Raw genomic sequence first — 21,630 nt, 5'->3', positions numbered from 1 at the left:
AGCTGGCACCTTCTGAGATGAATAATGCATTCATTTGGAAAGGAGAAGGAAGGACATACCTTATCCATTAAATACACAGGACGGGCATGCAACAATGAACCTACCTCATCAATACCCTACAAACCCACAGCCACAGCAAACACATGGAATGCGGTTAAAGCAAGAGAGAGACACCAACAAAGTAAAAATAAAAATCACTTCACCAATATTGAAGTAAACCAGGCAACATGTTGCAAAAATTCTTATGCATGATAAGTGAAAAATGAACAGCTATGCTCCAGAGAAAAAAAACAAGGCAATAAAATAAAGATGGTGGCTTTACATCACAGTTTAGGCTTCTGGTAAATTGTTCCTGAAAGTTTTAAAAAGAACAATTTTACATATTCTTTTATTGTGTTGATATACTGTACTAAACAATCACATTACATGCCCTTTTATTTTAAAAAATGGAAGCCAATTAAATGAAAATCAGTGAGTTCAGCAGGCAGTCAATCTACGCAATGGGAGTAAAATAAATGATTGAAAGCTGATCAGATTGGAGATCACCAAATCACAATGGTCTCACTTCTGCTTCTCCAGGCTACACATTCTAGTAAATAAGTAAGAGAAAGTTTCATCTTCGGCATTGGCCTTCAAAAATCTGTTTAAAGACAAGCACACAGACCAAGAAAAACTGTTCACCATTTGCCCCAAACCCAGGCTTCAGGATAATCACGGCCTTTTATTGGGGTCTCCAATATTGCAGAGTGGACAAATTCAGTTGGATTTGGATACAGGATACTGCCATTGGACATGCCATCCATCAATTTGTGCTTCAGAATTTGAGGTGGTAAAGACAAATTCATATCGTTGGACAAATTCATATATTGTCACTATTTTTCTTTTTTTTTCAGCTTCATTCTAGTGTGCACCTTCAAGGAATGACCTGAAGATTAATCTTTTCTACACCTTCTTTCAATATCCTTTCACTTCAGGCAGCCTTAATTGTGCATTGAACAGATATAAAATCCCTTAGCCCACTAGCTGCATGGCTTTCATGTTGTTCCGTGAACCCACACATAAAATTACAACTCACAACGTGGCAATTCCAATGAGGACGGCCCATTGCGTTGAAACAAGGTGACACATGAAGAGATAGCTGGAGAGCATGAATTAATAAAAACTCACCCTTGTTTTAGCATCTATCTGAGCTCCTCGATCCAGCAATAGTTTCACCATGTTGGTATTCCCTCGTTTGGAAGCTACGTGTAGCGGAGTAATTCCATTCTGAATTGAGATTGTGAAAGGATAAAGGAAAACACAATTAAATACCAACAAAAAATTGAAATCAAAATGAACAGTTCATTTCCAACTGCATTATATTTACTGAGGGCTTTCATCATCAGAGCCCAGATACGGGGAAGGAAACCCTACGCTACTGTGGCATCTAGCCAAGTGAACTAGAAGCTGCGGCTGCTGACTGATCCCGTTGGCGAGCCCTGTGATGTGAAGGCTACACCAGTTTTGAAGACAGGCACAACCAAAAACTGATGGAAAACTGTGAATGGAGTCACAAAGCAGCAGCTGCAGTTATTATAAAAACGGACTTCCAGTGCTCCCAATGTGCTAGACTCTGCGTTTCCTGATTGGGACTGTCCAGAGATGAACTGCACAACAACGTGTCTTCTTCAAAACAAAGGATGACCAATAATCACTTTAATTAGAAAGGGGAATTGTGTGAGAAATGTAGAAATGGAGCAATAATTGCCAAACCTCAGTAACCTTTTTTGTTGAACAATTCATTGTTTGAAGAACTCAAGCATTCATGCATTAATGTAATAGGTCGCACTATCTACAAGTATTTTTTTTAATTGACATTCAAAAGCTTACATTTTTTCCATGACATCATCCACTTAAATGTAACTGGGATCATAATTGCAGCACTCGAACATGTCTTGGCATTCTCTCACTCAGTGATTTAACACATTAAAAATTACAAAGAAACTTTTTTGTTGAAAACAGTTATGAACTGCACATTTACAATTAAATGCTCTGTGCACTAGTTTCATACATGTTGTAAAATCTTTGTTATCTTGAAATTAAAAATATTATAACCAGTTGTCCATTGTAACTTTACTCTAATAATGTTTAAATATTATTTCAGGAACCTCTTTTGCTGGGGTACCCGTTTTTCATTCGCCCTTGAGTATAAAAAAGATTCACTCACTGCTATATTCTCAATGTTTATTTGTCAATCTGCCTTGTCCCACGTCACGTCTAAATAATATGATGGGTACCCTGTGACTTCAGATTCACACAGTACAGAAACAGCCCACAGGTCGAGCTTCTTCATGCCGAAGTATGTGCCTTCCTGCTTTCATCCCACTTGCCAATGTGAGGCTCCAATCACCTCACATTCACATACTTTTCTAAGTGTTTCTTAAAGACAGCTGACTCATCCATGTTGTCTGGCAGCTCATTCCATATTTCTAGTGAAGAGCTGTTCCCTTTTGCCCTTTTGAAATTCCACCCTCCTTGCCTCATAGATCATCTTAAATTCTCCTACCTAGGAAGCTGTTGTCATTATTCACCTTATCTATGTCCATCATGATGTTTTAAATCAAGTTTATTGCCATCTGATTGTACAAGGACAACCTGACGAAACAGCGTTCTCTGGTCCTCAGTGCAAAAACATGCAGACACACAACCAGACATAAACACATACAAACAATACATAGGCAGAACAAGTATTATATCTATTAAAATAAATAATATGTTGTTTTGTATAGATGAGCATGTAGGAACCAACAAATTGGTTCTCATTCTTGGTCAAAGAATTTCCTGTCAGTCCCTCTGATTATTGACCACCCCCCCATCGTTATTTTTCTTCAGCACTAGGCCCTGCATTTTCTCTGTTAAATTGATGACTGCATTGAACTATGCCCTTTACTTAAGAAAACTGATGAAGACCGAAAAAAAAATGGATGGAATTACCAATAACTATTGGAAGGGGTTAATTGTATAAAAATGAACATTTTTCCAAGAGTATAATATCTTTTCCAAACAAAATTTATTCCACAAAATTTTTTTTCAGAAATTGAATAAATATACAGGAAAGTTTCTTTGGAAGGGAAAAATGTTGAGGGTTTTGTTAAAAAAATTAACTTGGAAATTGGAATTGGCAAGTCGACAACTGTCAAATTTTAAAATTATAAAGTTGCACAAATGAGATTTCTCTCTTCCCTTTTTGAAGGAGAGAAACCAGTGTTGATTAAGATAGAGATAGGTAAGATAGGAGAGAAAATATCTGAAGATTTCATATATAAATGGGATATGAGATTAATAATTAGAGATAGTGATACTCCACTGTTGAAACATTTGATTAATATATGGAACAAGGTAAATGTTGAAACGGGAATAAGGAACTCTGTGTTATCTAAAATGCCATTGACCCAAAATAGACTTATCCCATTTACAATGAATAATCGACTTTTTTAAATATATTGTTTTCTAAAGGCATTAGGAAAATAGTGGATTGCTATGAAGCAGGAAACAATTTCATTTGATCAATTAAATAACAAATATGGAATTCAAAATAATACAATATTTTGTTATTAGCAAATAAAAACATATCAATGAGATAAATTGGGTCCAACAATGTTATTGCCGGAAAGGAGTGAAATAGAAACTTTGATTTGTAATAGATCTATTTAGAAGTTTATTTCAGCTCTGTACAATTTATCGCAAAAGGGAACACAAAAGCAGGGATTCATACATCTCGATAGAGAGGGGGAACAGATTTAAATGTTAGCATTGGAGAGAAAAATTGGTTGGAACTGTGTCACGATAGTATGACAAATACAATAAAGTCAGATATTGATTGGTTCAGTATAATTTTTCTTACATCAATTAAATCTTACCCCACAGAAACTAAATAGACTGAAATTAGATTTATCAGATAAACGTTTTAGGTGTAATCAAGAGATAGGTACCTTTTTACATTCCACATGGTCATGACCAAAATTGAAACATTTTGGGCAGAATTAGGAGCATTTTTAGAATGGGTTACGAGAGTTGAGTTTTCTCAAGATGTGAGAGAGTAGAAAAGTTTTGGGATGATCTCAATCAGATATTAAATAAAATAACAGAAAACAATATACCAAAGAATCCAGAGATCTTTCTCGTAAGTAACATAAAAAACAAAGAATTTGGAATTGATTTGGAGGATGCACAAAAAAGATTTGTTAAGATAGCCCTAGCCGTAGCAAAAAAATGTATTATGTCAACCTGGAAATTGGAAGATAATTTGAAAATACAACAATGGTATATAGAAATGAATAAATGTATTCCATTAGAAAAAATAACATATAGTTTAAGAAATAATATTGAAATATTCGAACAAGTATGGGAGCCTTACATTAAATACAATAGCGAAAACCTACCAGGGACAAACATTACCTAAGTTGATGGAAGGAGAAGGAAAGAAAAGAATGGACTCAGTAGAATTTCTGGTGTATTTTTGTTGAATGACAACATTGTCTGACGGGTTTAATGCAACCTAGATTGTATACCTAAAATGGATGAGGGAGGGGGGGGTGGGGGGGTGGCTTGGGAGGAGGGAGTGGGGGGGGAGAAAAAGTCACTGTATATGTATGAAAAAGAAAAAGTGTATATCATGGCTAATGTGATTTATGGTGTGAAAAATAAAAAATTTAAAAAAAAAAAGATCCAAGCTCTTTTTATTAGGCAATATATCAGGGGTAAGACCAAAACTGAAATTGAATTTATATCCAAAGGAATTTGTGAAAATTGCATTAGCATTCACAAGAAAATGCATAGCAGTGACATGGAAATCAGATTCACTTTTGGGAATGGAAAGATGGCTTGCTGAAAAACAGAGTTGTCTACCACTCAAGAAGATTGCATATGATTTAAGGAAGAAATATGATACTTTACAAAATAAATTAGTGCCCATATTTACATATTGTGCATATTAATTTATAAAAGGTACTGCCTGAACCTCATGGAACCCTATCAAGTCCTTAGAATATGTAAGTGATTAATTTTGTAAAGGCAAAGGTTGATTGAATGAACTGATATTTTACTAACCGGGTGTGCTTTCTTTCTTTCTGGTCTTGGAGGTATTATTTTGGGGGGAAGGGGTGGGTAGGATTTGGTGGGGTATAAAATAGCATGTATCATTGATCTGAGATGTATGTTTAATATTTTCTGTATTTGGACATGAATACATGTATAGTCATTTGATACTTTTCCCTTTCAGGATCTCCCAAGTGGCAAACTGCCCATTGTCACGTATTATAAACCCACTGATTCCCACAGCTACTCTGACGTCGCCTCTTCCATCCCTGGCTCTTGTAAAGGTACAATTCCAGTCTCAGTAGCAGCTGCAGTTGCTCTCAAGATGAGATCTTGTGTTGCAGAACGTGCAAAATGTTTTCCTCTTTCAGGGAATGGGGCTGCGGTTTATGGAGCCCTCGGGCATTTTTTTCCTCAGCATTCTTCTCCCTCCAATCAGAGCAGTGATAGAGTTCCCCGGGAGCTCACCTTCCGCCACACGGACCTCTGCATCCAGCACATCATCCTTCGTCACTTCCACCAGCTAAAGTGAGATCCACTACCAGCCACGTTTAATCCTCCTGACTCCTTTCCCCATTCCGCCATGACAACACCCTCCCTTGTCTCTTCATCCATTCCTTCCTACCCATTTCTCCCAGACGCTTGGCATTATCCCCTGCCATCACAGGAGGTGCAACACTTGCTCTCTTCCCTCAACTGTGTTCCTCTCTCTTTCAATCCATATCCAGTTCCCCGCACCCCCCCCTTTTTAATGTCCACTTTCCCATCAATCCTATCCCCTAGACCTCCACCCTTTTTCACCTGCCCCCCCTCGAAGGTTCAACCACCTCCACCCATAGATTTCACCATCAGATCCTGCCCTCCTGCAGGTTCCATCTGTCCACTTTATTTGTTTATCAAAGTCCAACACTGGTAGTCTTTGTTCCCACTTCTGATGCTCCACCTTCACATCCCAGACCACATTACTTCACACTTCCTTTTCATTTATCTTTTCCTCTTCTCCTGCAGCAATCAATAATCTGTCTCCTGCCACCCCTCGCACTCGGTCATTCTTCAGTCTCCTACAGGCACCTTCCTCAGGCCTCTCACACTCTCCTCCTTACACCGGCTGTCTCCCCTCTTCACGATCAGCCTTGATGAAGAGATTTGACCTGAACCATTGGCAATTCCTTCTTTCCCCACTGATGCTGCCGAATCCAACAGGAGTTTCTCCAACAGGTCGTTTTTGTTTTGCTCCAGATCCCATCATTTGCAGTCTCATGTGCCTCCAAACAGAGTTTCTTTTTCCAACACTCATTTCTTTATACAGATGAAATGGCATCCTATGATCCGGATCATTTTCCAAGAATGCAGTCCTACTATAATAATGCTAAATCTTCATCCAAAAAATTCATGTCTTGCATAAATCAGTGACATGCCAGTTTGTGATGGAACAAACAATTTTTAATAATAAAGTTATTCCTCACAGAATTATAATCTGTAATTTAATATTTTCTTTTGTCCTTATTGTGGTAAAAATATCACAATTTTTTCTTGCATGACCTGCCTCATTCAATTTTCTGTACCACCTGAGAAACTCTTGAGACTTTGGATGCTGGAATCTTCAACAAACCATGAGCTGCTGGAGGAGCTCAGCAGTTCCAGCAGAGTCCGTGGGTAAACACGGTCAATCAACATTTCGGGTTGGGACCCGTTATTGACACCAAAGTAAAAGGATGGTTATCTTCCATATAAAAAGGGGGAAAGAAGCTGGGAATAGGCATCGGATGGAAAGTGTGAGAGGTAGAGAGGCAGGTGGAGAGAAAGATCACTGGGAAGGAGGGGGGTGACGGGGACGGTAGAGAAAAGCTGGAACAGAAGTGGGGAAGGAAGAGATGAAGAAGATTGACTGGCCATTTCTACTCATGGGTGCTGCCTGATCTGCTAAGTTCCTCTCATAGCTTATTGTTTGTGGGAGTTTACTTAAGAGGGAACTCAGTAGGGTAAAGAGAGGACATGGGATGACTGACAGTCCAAGAGGTTTGACAAGTACATTAAGGACTAAAAAGATAACCAGGGAAAGAAATAAGGCCCCTGAAAGATCAGTAAGATGCTTATGAAGCACAGGTCTGAAAAGATTATTTCACATCTGTATTTTCTGTGGAGAAAAATGAGAAGCTAGGGAACTTGGGAAGTTAACACTTATGTCTTGAAGAGTCCTCACTGTGGAAAATGCACAAAGTGAGCTAAACTCCCCAAAGAATGATCAAGTGCATGCTTGGGCATTGCAGGAAGCTCAGGAGAAACGTCAGAGTGACGGAGTGCAGAGCTGAACTGGGATTGAGGCACGGCAGCCTATACAAGGAGGAGGATAGCAGAGAGACCATTTTGGACAGCCGTTTTGGCAGCAGCAGTGCTTGGGGTGGAAGTGCAGTCATTGGGGAATAGGTACTGAGGTTTTGGTTCACAAGGCTTCAGTGAGAGGGCAGAGCAGAGTCAACAGGTAAGAACAGGTAAGGTCTCTTAACACAGTGAAGTCACGACAGAGGCATGCTCCTCTGGCGGGATGTGGGGCATAAGGGCTTCCAGTGTCCCTGATGTCTATACATGTGGGAAGTGTGCCCAGTTGCAGTTCCTTACTGACTGAGTCAGAAAATTAGATGAACTCAGCATCATCATGGATGCAGAGTCATAGGGTATATGTGACCATTAAGAAAACTGAGGAGAGTAGCAAACAATATAGGATTCCACTCAACAGTTAAATCACTTTTGGTACAGTTGTGGGGAGGGGGTTGATCTTTTGGAATGGTGAGCAGTCTTAAAGGTTCAACAAGGAAGGGTGGAGTCAGGCAGAACAATCAGACAGGAGGTTCTGTGGCCACAAGTGAGACACCATTTGTATCTGAGCTGTTCTAAGCTGTTTAAATCTAGAAGAAGCATTAAACATGATTAAATATTTTATATCTGTCAGCTTCTCCATTATTTGCTATTCTGCAAGGTGGCTTGCCTGTGTTTCACCCAGGGTACTCAAAATGATCAGAGATCAGTTCCTTGTGGGCTGCAGAAACACTGCAGATTTGAAGTAAGAACAATGACTGAAATGAAAAACAGAAAGAAAAGTCACTTACTCGGGCTGTGAAATCCACAGCAGCTCCTCGGTTTAACAGTAGGGTGGCTACATTCACGTTCCCATAGTGGGCAGCAATGTGGAGAGGTGTGAAGCCACTCTGTGAAGAGAAAGGAGAGACAATGAGATCATCATAACTTTCTAACGCTTGAACCTACAATAAGATCTTTGCTTACCGACAAGCAGTCATAAATTTTCACCACCCCAAACCATTTTGAGCTCTCTCACAGCAAAGATGTAACCTGGGTCTCAAGAACTTCAACTTGCTTTACCGAGAGCATTGTGAAGACGTCAGGAAAAACTGGACTAATTTTTGTGCAGAACTATGTTTCTGTGCCTGTTTCGGTTCAGTAGCTGAGTCCTGTGCCATTACCTGTACTGAGCAACAGAGACTGTTGATTTGCAATATGGAGAAGGAGTGCGTGGGAGCGAGGGGAAAACACCCAGCAGATCCAGCGTAACCTTTCTATAATATGGTCACTCTCACAGTTAATGTCGTGATGATGGAATTTCCAATACATGCAGATGACAGGAGGTAACTCACTGCTTGCAGAGACTCAGATAATTCACCCATTATGGTCACTGTGCCATTTGTTGATGAGATGAAGTGAAAAATCCTCCAGCTTACTATATATAACCTATAAAAGTTACAGTACGGAAGCAGAACATCTCGGCCCCTCTAGTCTGCACCGATATAAGTGATCTCTAGTCCCACCTATCTGCTCCCTGCCCATAATCCTCCAATCCCCTCAGATCCATGCAGCACTTATCCAACCTTCTCTTAAATGACAAAATTGACCCTGCTGCAACCACCTCTTCCAGAAGAACATTCCACTCAGCCACTATTCTCTGAGTGAAGAAGCTCCCTCTCATGTTACTTCTCAACTTTTGCCCCCTGACGCTTAATTTATGACCCCTCATTCCAAACTCACCTCGCCTCAAGGAGAAGAGCCTATTCACATCTACTCCATCTACCTCCCTCATGATTTTAAATACCTCTATAAAATCCCCCCTCAACCTTATATGCTCCAATGAATAAAGACCCAGTCTACTCAATCTTTCTCTATATTCTAGATACTGCAAACCAGGCAACATTTTAGTAAATCTTCTCTGCACCCTCTCTACCTTATTGATATTGTTACAGAGTTCTGTGTTGTGTATTGACCTATGTGTTGTGTGGTTTTATGTTAAAAAGTGACAGTTTGCCTTAGAGAGCCAAGGTGAAGGTGGACTGCTGAGAGAGTGGGAGACGGACTGAGCATGTGCAGAAAATTATCTAAAAATTTCTGGATGGAGGATAAACCACCACTGGGTGGTGCTGTGGAGTGGAAGGAGGCCCAGTGCATGAGTCATGGTCTGGAGAACAGCTTAGAATGTTGGGATTTCAAAAAGGATGAACATTCCGAAGGCAGCCAGAAGGATCCGGACCAAGCCAGTGTTCCTCTCTCTGCAAGCAACACAAGACCACTTTGAATTTTGTGCTCTCTCTCTCTCTCTCTCTCTCTCTCAAAGATCTTTTGGCTTCAGTTTACCAAACAAACTGAATTTTGTTTATGATCTAGGCTTCGGTTGAGATCGAAGTTTTGTGTGTTTTGTGTCTAAGTTTTTTTTCTGTGGGCTGGTTGGAAATATAACTTAGACTTTAATTACATATGTTATATTTAGGCTGGGGAACTTATGAGTTTTACACTGTTATAGAAATTTGCATAGTAACCAGTGGGCATTGTTATAAAAGGGGGATTTTGAATTAAAGTTTGAAGGTGAAATTTTGTTAATAAAGTAATTGTTCATCTTTACTCCTATGTGATATGCTTTCTTTGTGGTTGCTGGTTTGATCTTGATCTATAATTTGGAGACCAGAACTGCACACAGTATTCCAAATTTGGCCTCATCAATGCCTTGAATAGTCTCAACATCACCTCCCAGCTCCTATATTCTATGCTTTGATTTATAAAGGCCAGCATTCCAAAAGCTTTCTTGATCACTCTATCCAAATGAGAATCCAGTTTCAAAGAACAAACCCACTTTCAAAGAACAGAATCCACTTTGATATTGAACTTCTTCTTCTCTTTGGCTTGGCTTCGCGGACGAAGATTTATGGAGGGGGTAAAAAGTCCACGTCAGCTGCAGGCTCGTTTGTGGCTGACCAGTCCGATGCGGGACAGGCAGACACGATTGCAGCGGTTGCAAGGGAAAATTGGTTGGTTGGGGTTGGGTGTTGGGTTTTTCCTCCTTTGCCTTTTGTCAGTGAGGTGGGCTCTGCGGTCTTCTTCAAAGGAGGCTGCTGCCCGCCAAAGATGCACGGTTTGAGGCGTTATCAGCCCACTGGCGGTGGTCAATGTGGCAGGCACCAAGAGATTTCTTTAGGCAGTCCTTGTACCTTTTCTTTGGTGCACCTCTGTCACGGTGGCCAGTGGAGAGCTCGCCATATAATACGATCTTGGAAAGGCGATGGTCCTCCATTCTGGAGACGTGACCCATCCAGCGCAGCTGGATCTTCAGCAGCGTGGACTCGATGCTGTCGACCTCTGCCATCTCGAGTACCTCGACGTTAGGGGTGTGAGCGCTCCAATGGATGTTGAGGATGGAGCGGAGACAACGCTGGTGGAAGCGTTCTAGGAGCCGTAGGTGGTGCCGGTAGAGGACCCATGATTCGGAGCCGAACAGGAGTGTGGGTATGACAACGGCTCTGTATACGCTTATCTTTGTGAGGTTTTTCAGTTGGTTGTTTTTCCAGACTCTTTTGTGTAGTCTTCCAAAGGCGCTATTTGCCTTGGCGAGTCTGTTGTCTATCTCATTGTCGATCCTTGCATCTGATGAAATGGTGCAGCCGAGATAGGTAAACTGGTTGACCGTTTTGAGTTTTGTGTGCCCGATGGAGATGTGGGGGGGCTGGTAGTCATGGTGGGGAGCTGGCTGATGGAGGACCTCAGTTTTCTTCAGGCTGACTTCCAGGCCAAACATTTTGGCAGTTTCCGCAAAGCAGGACGTCAGGCGCTGAAGAGCTGGCTCTGAATGGGCAACTAAAGCGGCATCATCTGCAAAGAGTAGTTCACGGACAAGTTTCTCTTGTGTCTTGGTGTGAGCTTGCAGGCGCCTCAGATTGAAGAGACTGCCATCCGTGCGGTACCGGATGTAAACAGCGTCTTCATTGTTGGGGTCTTTCATGGCTTGGTTCAGCATCATGCTGAAGAAGATTGAAAAGATATTGAACTTACAGCTTGGAGTAAGGCTGATATTACAGATTCGCTCAGGTTTATGACGGGTCAAATCATTATTATGTTAAAATATTGCTCTGCATTCACATCCCAGAATGCACAGAGAAGCATTGAGTTTATGGACAGGATTCTGAGCAGATGCAGCCCATTAGCAGCTACCGGCACAATAGAGCAGATCTTTCTGGGATCTGAGCAGGAAGGAGGAATCTCTCCAAATATGAGGTTTAATTTAGAGCAGCCTTTCCGTTCCATAAGCCCAGGTCATCCAAATACACTCATGTTAAGTCCATAAATATTTGGAACGTGGGAGGAAACAGGGGCATCTATAGGAAACCTATACCAATACAGGGAGAACATACAAACTCTTTACAGACAGTGCCAGATTCGAACCGAGTCGCTGGTACCTTAATAACATTGTGCTAACCGCTATTCTAATTGTGCCGCCTGTTAAAACACATCTCATTGCAACTGAGCAACTATAGTATATCCCAAGGGGCTACAATTATTGGAAAAAGCATTAATGTAAAAAAAACAATGAGAGGAGAATTCTGAACATTATGTGTATTACGTGCTGGCCAGCCACATTGGGTAAGGAGTACACCAGATCCATGGTGGGTCACAGGTTACAGTTTCCAGCAACTCCAGATGCACCATTAGGTGAACATTCCCTCTGTGTTTGTGCTATTACAGCCCGTTCTTGCATGAACTGTGGCAAAACCAATGAAATTTTCCCAAAAATTAATGGTCAACCAATTAACAGTTAATGACGCAGATCATAAAAGGATCACCCTATCCAAGGTATGTTTTGAAAATGTAAATTCCAGACTAACATGCTCCAGGAGTGAATCAAGGATAACATTTTACATTCAGGACAAAGCACGCCTGCCACTTACTGTGATGGTTTTGTCAAGGCTGAAGAACAAGGGGTCATTTAAATAGAGTCACGTCCCTAATGGGTGTCACTTGCGGGTTTCCAAGCATTTGCTGGAATAATTCTATGGGGCTAAGAGAATGGCTGAACAGAAGGAAGGCAAGGCATTAGTCTTCACTCCATTAAGGACATATACAAGAGGCAGGGTCTCAAGAAAGCAGCCGCTATCCTCAAGGACCTTCACCACCCGGGCCATGCCCTCTTCTCACTGTTACCATCAGGAAGGAGGTACAGGTACCTGAAGATGAACACCCAACTGTACAAGAACAGCTCCTTCCCTCCCCACCCACCCCCATCAGAGTTTGGAATGGACAATGACACAGACACTTCCTCACTTTTTCTCTTCTTTTCCACTATTTTTTTTTAAACAGTTTACTGATGGAATATAATTTATGTAATTTTTGCACCTTGTGACACATGTTCATGACAATAAATTGTTCTGGTTCTTTAAATTTCATGGAGTCGTCCTGATTTCCATGTGCAATGTCAACAAGAGAGATCTGATAAAACTCCCATATGTTAGCTGGGCTGGAACATTCCATGGCATCCAGAGTCAGTGAGCTAATTTGACACAAAACTTTTGCTTGGTGGAAGGGATCAGAGGGTGGTAGTGGAGGACTGCTTTCCAGGTTGGAGGCCTGTGACCAGTAGTGTGGCAGGCATCAGTACTGACTCTGTTATTAACAATTTGGATGAGAATGTAAATGGCATGATTAGCAAATTTACAGAAGACACCAAAATTGGTGGTGTGGTGGACAGTGAGATGGTTATCTAAGACACAGCAGGATCCCAAGCCACTAGGGAAGAAGGCAAAGGGATGGCAGGTGCAATTTAACTTAAGTAAGGGTAAACATGCATTTTGAGAAGCCTGGGCAGGATCTACATCAGTGGTTTTTCAAACTCCCTCCCCCCCCACCCCCCCAAACTTACATTCCACCTTAAGCAATCCCTATGCCTCTGTGATTAGTAAGGGATTGCTTAAGGTGGTATGTGAATGGAAAGAAAAAGTTTGAACACCACCGTTTTAATCATATCTAATTGACTCGTTATGTGCACGGTTTCAGAACTCCAAAGAAATGGGCCAATGACAATTTTCCTCAAGCAAAATATTTCAGTTAACAATTGGGACTAAAGCAGTGATTCTCAACCTTCCCTTCCCACTCACATCCCACCTTCAGCAATCCCTTACTAATCCTTGGGCAGCATGTGTGAGTTGAGGAAAAGGGTCTGTTTCAGACTCTATGACTCTAACATTTTTGTCTTGATAGTCTCAGGGTTTGCTGAATCTTGATGGTCAGTGGTGATATTTGCGACTTTAAGACTTTGGAGGTGCTGTCAATTTGTGGCTAAACTTGGTAAGCCGGAGAACTCCTGCAGAATTTCAGGTCTATGGTATAGTAACATGGACGAATGCAGAGAAACCTCGCTGCTCTTTCTCACCACTGATTTAAATGATACCATATCTGGAGACGGGCGCCTCACTGCGAGAAGGAAAAGAGCAGAGTTAGGAGAAAAAAAAGAAGAAAATATAATTTAGTTTTAAATTTAAATTAGAATATAACAGGCCAATCTGTCCCTATGAGTCCATGCCACCCAAATTGCACCCCATTAACCTATACCCTGGTACGTTTTTAAAGGTTGAGAGGAAACCAGAGCCCCAGGAGACATAGGGAGAACATAGAAACTCCTTACGGGCAGCGCGGGACTCAAACCCAGGTCCAGTCCCGATCACTGCCACTGTAAAGGTATTGTGCTAACCGCTATGCCAACCATGTCCTGCAGTTTAATCAACTGTACATGACAATGGAGGAAAACAAATCAGTGGAGGTGATTTCAACAACGCAGACTGCATCTTTGCAAGGGAGGCTGTTCTGGTCAGAGAAGTTAACAATAAAAAAAAGTCCTTCATAAAGGGACATAGAAAAGGATGCACTGATTCAACGTCAAAAAATTATTACACCATAGGCTTTCATATGAAGGATTTGACTTGTAAGGAAATATTGTCAATTCGAATCTTTGTGCATCCCTCACGTAGCTCAGTAACGAAACAGTCTGAAAATTGAAATATTTAATCCAAGTTTACCTTTAAGACGTCCACTACACCATTAGTTTTCTTTGAAAGCCCCCAATGGGAGGACCTCCAAGACACCAAAGGGAGACTAATTCTACTTTTCCTCACTGAAAATTTAATGAGCTTTTCCAGATTTATTTATTAAGTTGTAAATATTTGGGATGGCCTGTACCAAATACCTTTGGACTACCTGAACCACAAAGAGAGACTGAAAGTTCATGCACCTAGTTTCTGCAGCAGATCATTACGATTAAAACCAGTTAGGCAAATCTAAGAAAAAACTATGCTTTGTGATTAACCAAAGAAATATCTTCTAATAAAATGAGCCAAACCTCCCTTATTATTGGATATAAAAAGTCATTGCTCTGGCTGTGGCATCAACACTCGAAGTGGGAAAACCTCACATTTTGCCTTTGAGCCCTCTTTGAATTGACAAATGTAGTGACTCCAACATGTGACTTCGCTCAGGGAGGCATTCTTTAAGGTTGTAAATTTATTGTCTGTGGTGAATGGCTAACGAAACAAACGTGTGGCATTGGATCAAATATTACAAGATTATATCGACTATAAAATCTTAGACAATAATAACTAATCGGAAGCATCACTTTAGGGTGCTAGCTGGAGATTTTCATTATATGCCACCAGTAATTCCACAAGATACCTAAGCATATGAATAGAAAGTCTGTAGCGACCCACTTACCAGCAAGGGAACTGGCTCCCAAAATGGTGGACGTGCTGTGGAAAATGCGGGAAATTGACCTGCATCCAGCATAGGATTTTAACTGAGCTGATGACATCACTGATGGCCATGTGACAGAAGCAGTGATGTATACAAGCCCAGCATGCAAGCCATAGCATGTACATCGACTTCCCTGCATATACATCAATTTGACAATGTGTACAGAGGTTCAACAATAGTGTACACTGATGTCTATAGTAGCTAAGTATAGAATACTTTGCTACATTGGTGACCCCAAAGGTCCAAACAATACGTGGACCCCAAGATAGAAAATCTTTCTTCAATGCATGTCATGCCTCCGAAACTGCTAATGTTTTGGACTTCACAACCACGTGTATAGTTTGGCCAAGCAGAAACCCAATTCCAGTTGAGGCAGATAACATCTGATTCCACACAGTACTACGATGTAGTAAGTGCCCAGAGCTTGTTGAGTTTCCGACTTTCTGCTGCAGGCTCTGGAGGAGGGCAAGGATATGGCACTCAAGAGTCTGCTCATCCATACCTTTGGCCTTTCATGATGTGAATGAGCAACCCGTTTACTTCACTTGGATGGCTTGGGAGACAGGACCCCTTCCGTACTCATAATGAAATGCTGGTACTAAGTGCATAGGCCTTACCTCATGTTCGAGCAGGCTTTCTTGGAGTAGTTGCCAGAAGAGATCCAGATGTTGCTAGCCAATTAGGATTTCAGTGACCCACAGAGAGTCATGGTCCATGCTGACATTCTATGATGAGCTAAACAAAAAGCATGACATCCGTAGAAAAGGTCACCAGATCCCGCTCATAGCAGCAGGACTGTACCACAACAGCAGGGTCGATCAAATATGTTGTCTGACGCCAGTCGACCGGGAGATAACAGGACAAAGATAGCACCCATGAGTGTTTCTACCATCAACGATGGGGCGCAGATTTTCACTGCTGCCAACCTCCCTGTGCATTTCAGTGTCGCTAATGGCTGCGGTGGCTGGCCTTTTATATCTCTGGGGTAGACATTCTGACCGGCATTACTTGATAGATAAATGGCTGCGGTGGCTGGCCTTTTATATCTCTGGGGTAGACATTCTGTGGGGTAGGCGTTATTTGGTAGATACAGGGGCTGAGATCAGCATACTTCCCCCTTTGGGACATGACGCATGTAACAGAAAACCTGGCCATCAATGGAAGCTGAAAACTGCAGTACTCTCCAGACATTTGGCATGTGTTGAATCCCACTTCAGTTCAGCAATACTAAGTTCACATGGCCGTGGTTGCACACCCACTACTGGGAGCTGATTTTCTCAGAGCATAGAGGGATGAAGGTTCGTTCATACCAACACTTTCCAGACCTTAGCCCAAGGTGTGGCCAAGCTGCCAGCCCCGCATTTAGATTCTATTACTCTTTCAGAGAATGAATTTGACAGATTATTGGGGGAATTCCCCACAATAATTACTCCACTGTTCACCTCGGAGTTGCTGAAACATGGGGTGCAGCACCACATACCAACTGAAGAGCTACTGCTGCCTGCCCGAGCTCGCAGGCTCCCTCCAGATAAACTTCATCTGGCTAAAGGAGTTTGAAAGGATGGAGGATATAGGTATTGTACAATGGACGGACAGCTCCTGGGCCTCTCCGCTCCACAAAGCCGCAGGCGCGTCGAGACCCTGTGGTGATTACTGCAGATTGAATAAGGTTACCGCACCAGAATGGTACCAGGAACAGTATTTACAGGGCTTCGCATCGAGCCTGGTCCAACCAGATGACATTCCAAAAATGGCAATTATTACACCCTTTGGCCTTTTTGAATTCAGAAGGATGCCCTTTGGACTCAAGAATGCCGTGCAGACCTTCCATCTTTTAACGAACAGCGTGGGGACGTGATCTCGATTTTACCTTCATATACCGAGATAACATACTTATCACTAGCCGCAGTCATCTGTCCCACCTGTGCAAGCTTTTCACTCATTTTAATGAGTTTGGGCTGACCATCAACACGGCCAAGTGTCAATTCGGGTTTGCAACCATTGACTTTCTGAGCAATAGAATGGACAAACACAGAGCAAAGCCACTACCGGCAATGGTCGAGGCGATCCGGACATTTTCTAAGCCGAGCACAGTTAAAGGCCTCCAGGAGTTTGTTGGAATGGTGAACTTGTATCTCTGGTTTCTATCATCAACCCCCCACCCCCCCACCTTCACCCTGGTGTCAGGCAAGGCAAGGGATGTAACTTGGGACGAAGAATCATTGGTATCATTTGAGAACACTAGGGAAGTATTGATTCATGCTGCATTCCTGGTCTACCCAAAAACTGATGCCCCAACAGGACTGATAGTGGATGCATCCAATGTGGCAGTCGGAGGGGTGCTTGAACAGTACATCGATGGGCATTGGAAACCATTGGCTTTCTTTAGCAAGCACCTAAGATCACCAGAACTCAGGTACAGTGCTTTTGATCAAGAATTGTTGGCACTGTACCTAGCTATCAGACATTTCAGGTACTTTCTCGAAGGCAGCCATTTCACGGCTTTTACAGAACACAAGCCACTTACGTTTGCCTTCACCAAGGTATCAGATCCATGGTCAGCTCATCAACAGGGACATTTATCATATATTTCTGAGTTCATGACGGCCATCGAACACATCTCAGGAAAGGCCAACATAGTGGCAGATTCGTATTCTTGCCCGGCCAGATAATCCGTGCAGACCTTAGCCAAAAGGGTGGTCTATGTTGCACTCACGATAGCACCACAGGCAGATGAAGAAATTCCACATTACAGAACTGCAGTCTGGAACCTGCAGCTGGAAGAAATTCCAGTAGGTCCAGGGAAGCTCAAACCCCTGTGTGACGTCTACAGGTCGCTCTCACCGAATCATTCTGGTGGCCTGGGGGCAGCAGGAATTTAACGTGGTACCCAGGTTGGCACATCCATCAATCTGAACGACTCTCCAGGTGATAGCCAATGAATTTGTGTGGCATGGCCTTCAAAAATAGGTCAGCAATTGGATATCATTGCTAGATATCCAAAGTCCAGCAACACACGAAAGACCTACTCCAATCTTGTGAGATGATGTATCGGAGGCTTGACCATGTACACATGGACATTGTAGGTCCCCTGCCAGTTCATGTGCTTCCCATTTTCGTCTCACGATGGTGGATTGGGCCACGCAGTTGCCAGAGGTGGTTCCACTGGCAAACATGATAACCGAGACCAGCATCAGTGCCCTCATTACTGCCTGGATAGCTCGTTTTGGTCTGCCAGCAGACATCATGTCTGATAGGGGTGCCCAATTCATGTCAAGCCTATGGTCAGCAACGGCCACCCTGCTTGGAACCAAGTTGCACCACACTACTGCATACCACAAACAATCCAACAGACTAGTAGAAAAGTTCCACAGGCATTTGAAATCAGCCTTTATGGTGCATCTGCAGGGACCTAACTGGGTTGAAAAATTGCCATGGGTAGTCTTTGGCATACAAGCAGCTCCTAAGGACGACATAGGTGCCTCATAAGCAGAGCTGGTCTATGGCATGTCTTTGATGGTTCCAGGGAGGAGATGCCCACAGCGGTCCTAAGCAAGCTCCATGATAAGCTTGGTTCTTTAGCGGCCAGACCGATATCTCAATATGGTCACGCCTGGTCCTATATACTCCAGAACTTGTAGGACTGCAAACATGTTTTCTTACAGAAAGGAGCACACCGAGCACCATTTCAGTGTCCATATGAGGGTCCCTTCGAGCACCATTCCGGTGTCCATATGAGGTACTAAGACGCAATGGTTCGATGTACATTTTGGACATTGAAGTAAAGAAGAAGCTTTTGCAATTGACTGCCTAATATCTACCCATCTGGATCTGGATGGACCAATCGTGGTTCAGGCACCTCAGTGGAGAGAAAGACTGCCAAAACTAAACAAAATACAGACTTTGGTGTTCCACAGTGAATTAATGATTCTGGGGAGGGGGGTGGTCATGTGGTGACTCACTTACCAGCAAGCAAACAAGCTCCTGAAATGGCAGACGTGCTGTGGAAATCGGGGGAAATTGACCTGCATCCCACACATGTTTTTATCTGATCTGATGACATTACCGATGATGTCACTTCCTGTCCATGCGACAGAAGCAGTGATGTATATAAGCCCAGCATGCAAGCCTGGAGGTGTCAGTCTTGCACTAGACTCCACAGTATTTACATCAGCTTGTCAACGTGGCACAGCGATTCCACAAGGTATACACCGATGTCTAGAGTAGCTCAGTATAGAAAACTTTGCTACAGTCTGTATTAAAGCATTACATAATTGGAGAAGCATTAAACGATTATACTTGATAATCCATATACAAATACATTTGACAGGATCTGCTAAAGTGCTTGCAGTAAGTTTACTCACAGAAGGAAATGAGAAAGTTAAATATGAAAACTCAACAGGAATAATTTGATGAAAAATTTAGGCCAAATTATTGCAATACTTCATGCTCAGATGCAAGCTGGTTTCCCCAAATGTTACTCAACACTCTTACCAATGAATGCATGAAAGAAGAATTTTAACACCAGAGGAATAACACAAAACAGGCCAGGAATAAAGACTCCCCCCCCCCCCACCCGCCCCATACCAAGCTTCCTGGACAATCTGCACAATATAATTCTATTGATGTGTTACAGATTTTGATGAAGCTGCATTTTTTTTAAACTTTGACACCACCTGGTATCCCATCACATATTTGTGAGTTAAAAGAAGGAGTTTCAACCATTCGACTCAGGAACTTCGATCCACCAAAACTTTGCAACATCACAAGATGATCAGTTCCTCTTGTAATTTGGATAACAATAAAGACTAGTTATGCCATTGCAGAAAATGTCTTTGTACCAATTATTCCATTAGATCTACCTTTTATATGGGTCGGCACAAAAGCAAGAGCTGAAGGGCCTATACTGTGCAGGAGTGTTCTATTTTTTCAATGTAAGTACTTTCAGCTTTGAGCAAATCATGAACAGCTTGCAAAGACAAGCACCAAATGTTGTCTGCCTTCATCCTGAAGCTAATGCTTTGCTAGTGTTCAGCTGGAAGTTGATTCTCCAGATTTGGAGATAAAAATAATTGACATAGATTCAAAAGAAAGAAATTGTATATGCTGATGCAATTCAACATAAAATTCAGACAAATTTGCACACTCATTGATTTTTTTCCTCTCTAATTTAGAGATACAACATGGTAATGGGTTCTACTGGCCAGTGAGCCTCCGCTGTCCAAATAATCCCATGTGACCAATTAACCTGCAAAACCCATCAGCTTTGGAATGTGAGAGGAAACCCCGCAGACACCGAGAGGGGATACAAATTCCTTATAGACAGTGCCAGATTTGAACCCGGGCCGCTGGGCTATAATTGTGTTGTGCTGTAAATTTTACTCAAACAGTACTTTCAGCCCACAAACCCGTGCCGCCCAATTACACCCAATTAACCTGCAACCCGCAGTACATTTCGAACAATGGGCGGAAACCAGAGCCCTAGGGGAAAACCAACGCAGACCCGGGGAAAACGTACAAACTCCTTACAGACTGCATGGGATAATCACAATCCTGCAGAGGATCAAAAAGCATTAGAAAAGAATGGTTGACATTTTGGGCCATTGAAGGTCCTTGATGAAGTGTTTTGGACTGAAATATGGACTATTCCTTTTCTCCCGCTGAGGCTGCTTGATCCATTGAGGTCCTCTAGAAGACGATTGCCAGCGTAATGACCCAAACACCACCAGCTATAACCACCGGCGTCGGCATGTAAACTCTGTGGGAAACCTTCAAATTATACGCGAGAACATTAAAGAAAATCTAGACAAGTACCTCTGTGGTTCTATTCACCATCATCTGGGGCAGCATTAATAAAAAGCAAAAATATTATTGTAAACATGGAAGAAAACATTACATTTTTAAACTGGAAACTCCAAAAAGAAAAGACAATCTACCAGTGAAGACACAAAAGGATTCTTCCCAATGGAAACCTGTAGAGTGAACACATTGTAAACCAACATCGGGCTCTGTATGATAATGCATAATCTATATAACCATATAACCATTTACGGAGCGGAAACAGGCCATGTTGGTCTTTCGAGTCCGCACCGGTTCACTAGAACAGCTCCACTAGCTCAAACCTCCCACTCTCTGCCAATAACCCTCCAACCCCCTCACCTCCATGTACACATCCAACCTTTTCTCACGGCTTCTTTTCAATTTGGAGGAAGCAGCTGATTGGAGGAAGAGAGGTCAGGTGACCTGAGGAGCAGCAGCAGTAGTTAGGCGAAGGTTATTCAAGGCAACCTATATTCATAGCTTGGAAGATACAATGGCAGATGCACGATGCATCTTATCAGCAAGGTGTCTTTGAAGTTCATTTTGATTTGAACCATTACATCAGGATAACTTCACAAGAACATAAAAATACAATTATATTCTCCATCAACCATTTATAATATGTATAACCTTCTGAGAGAGGTGTCGATTAACAGGTCAGTATCAAAA

General features: G+C 42.2%; 1 protein-coding gene across 7 annotated transcripts in view; it reads right to left on the bottom strand.

Moving 5' to 3' along the window:
- Nucleotides 1-21,630, bottom strand: part of LOC138758165 (ankyrin-2-like) — a 355,676-nt gene that overhangs the window by 277,148 nt on the left and 56,898 nt on the right. For 4 of the 7 annotated variants that reach the window (XM_069926699.1, XM_069926701.1, XM_069926700.1 and 1 more), the window contains exons 4-5: nucleotides 8,184-8,282; nucleotides 1,168-1,266 (exon numbers count right to left, since the gene is read on the bottom strand). In XM_069926699.1, coding sequence (XP_069782800.1) covers nucleotides 1,168-1,266; nucleotides 8,184-8,282 — 198 coding nt within the window. Of the gene's footprint in view, nucleotides 1-1,167; nucleotides 1,267-8,183; nucleotides 8,283-13,503; nucleotides 13,813-15,102; nucleotides 15,177-21,630 lie in introns of those variants that run through there. The other 3 variants (XM_069926703.1, XM_069926705.1, XM_069926706.1) reach the window with 3 other exon arrangements.

Source organism: Narcine bancroftii, chromosome 3 (genome assembly GCF_036971445.1).
Source record: "Narcine bancroftii isolate sNarBan1 chromosome 3, sNarBan1.hap1, whole genome shotgun sequence".
Classification (NCBI taxonomy): Eukaryota; Metazoa; Chordata; class Chondrichthyes; order Torpediniformes; family Narcinidae; genus Narcine; species Narcine bancroftii.
The sequence above is the reverse complement of the archived record's forward strand: the minus strand, read 5'-3'. Positions and strand labels throughout refer to the sequence as shown.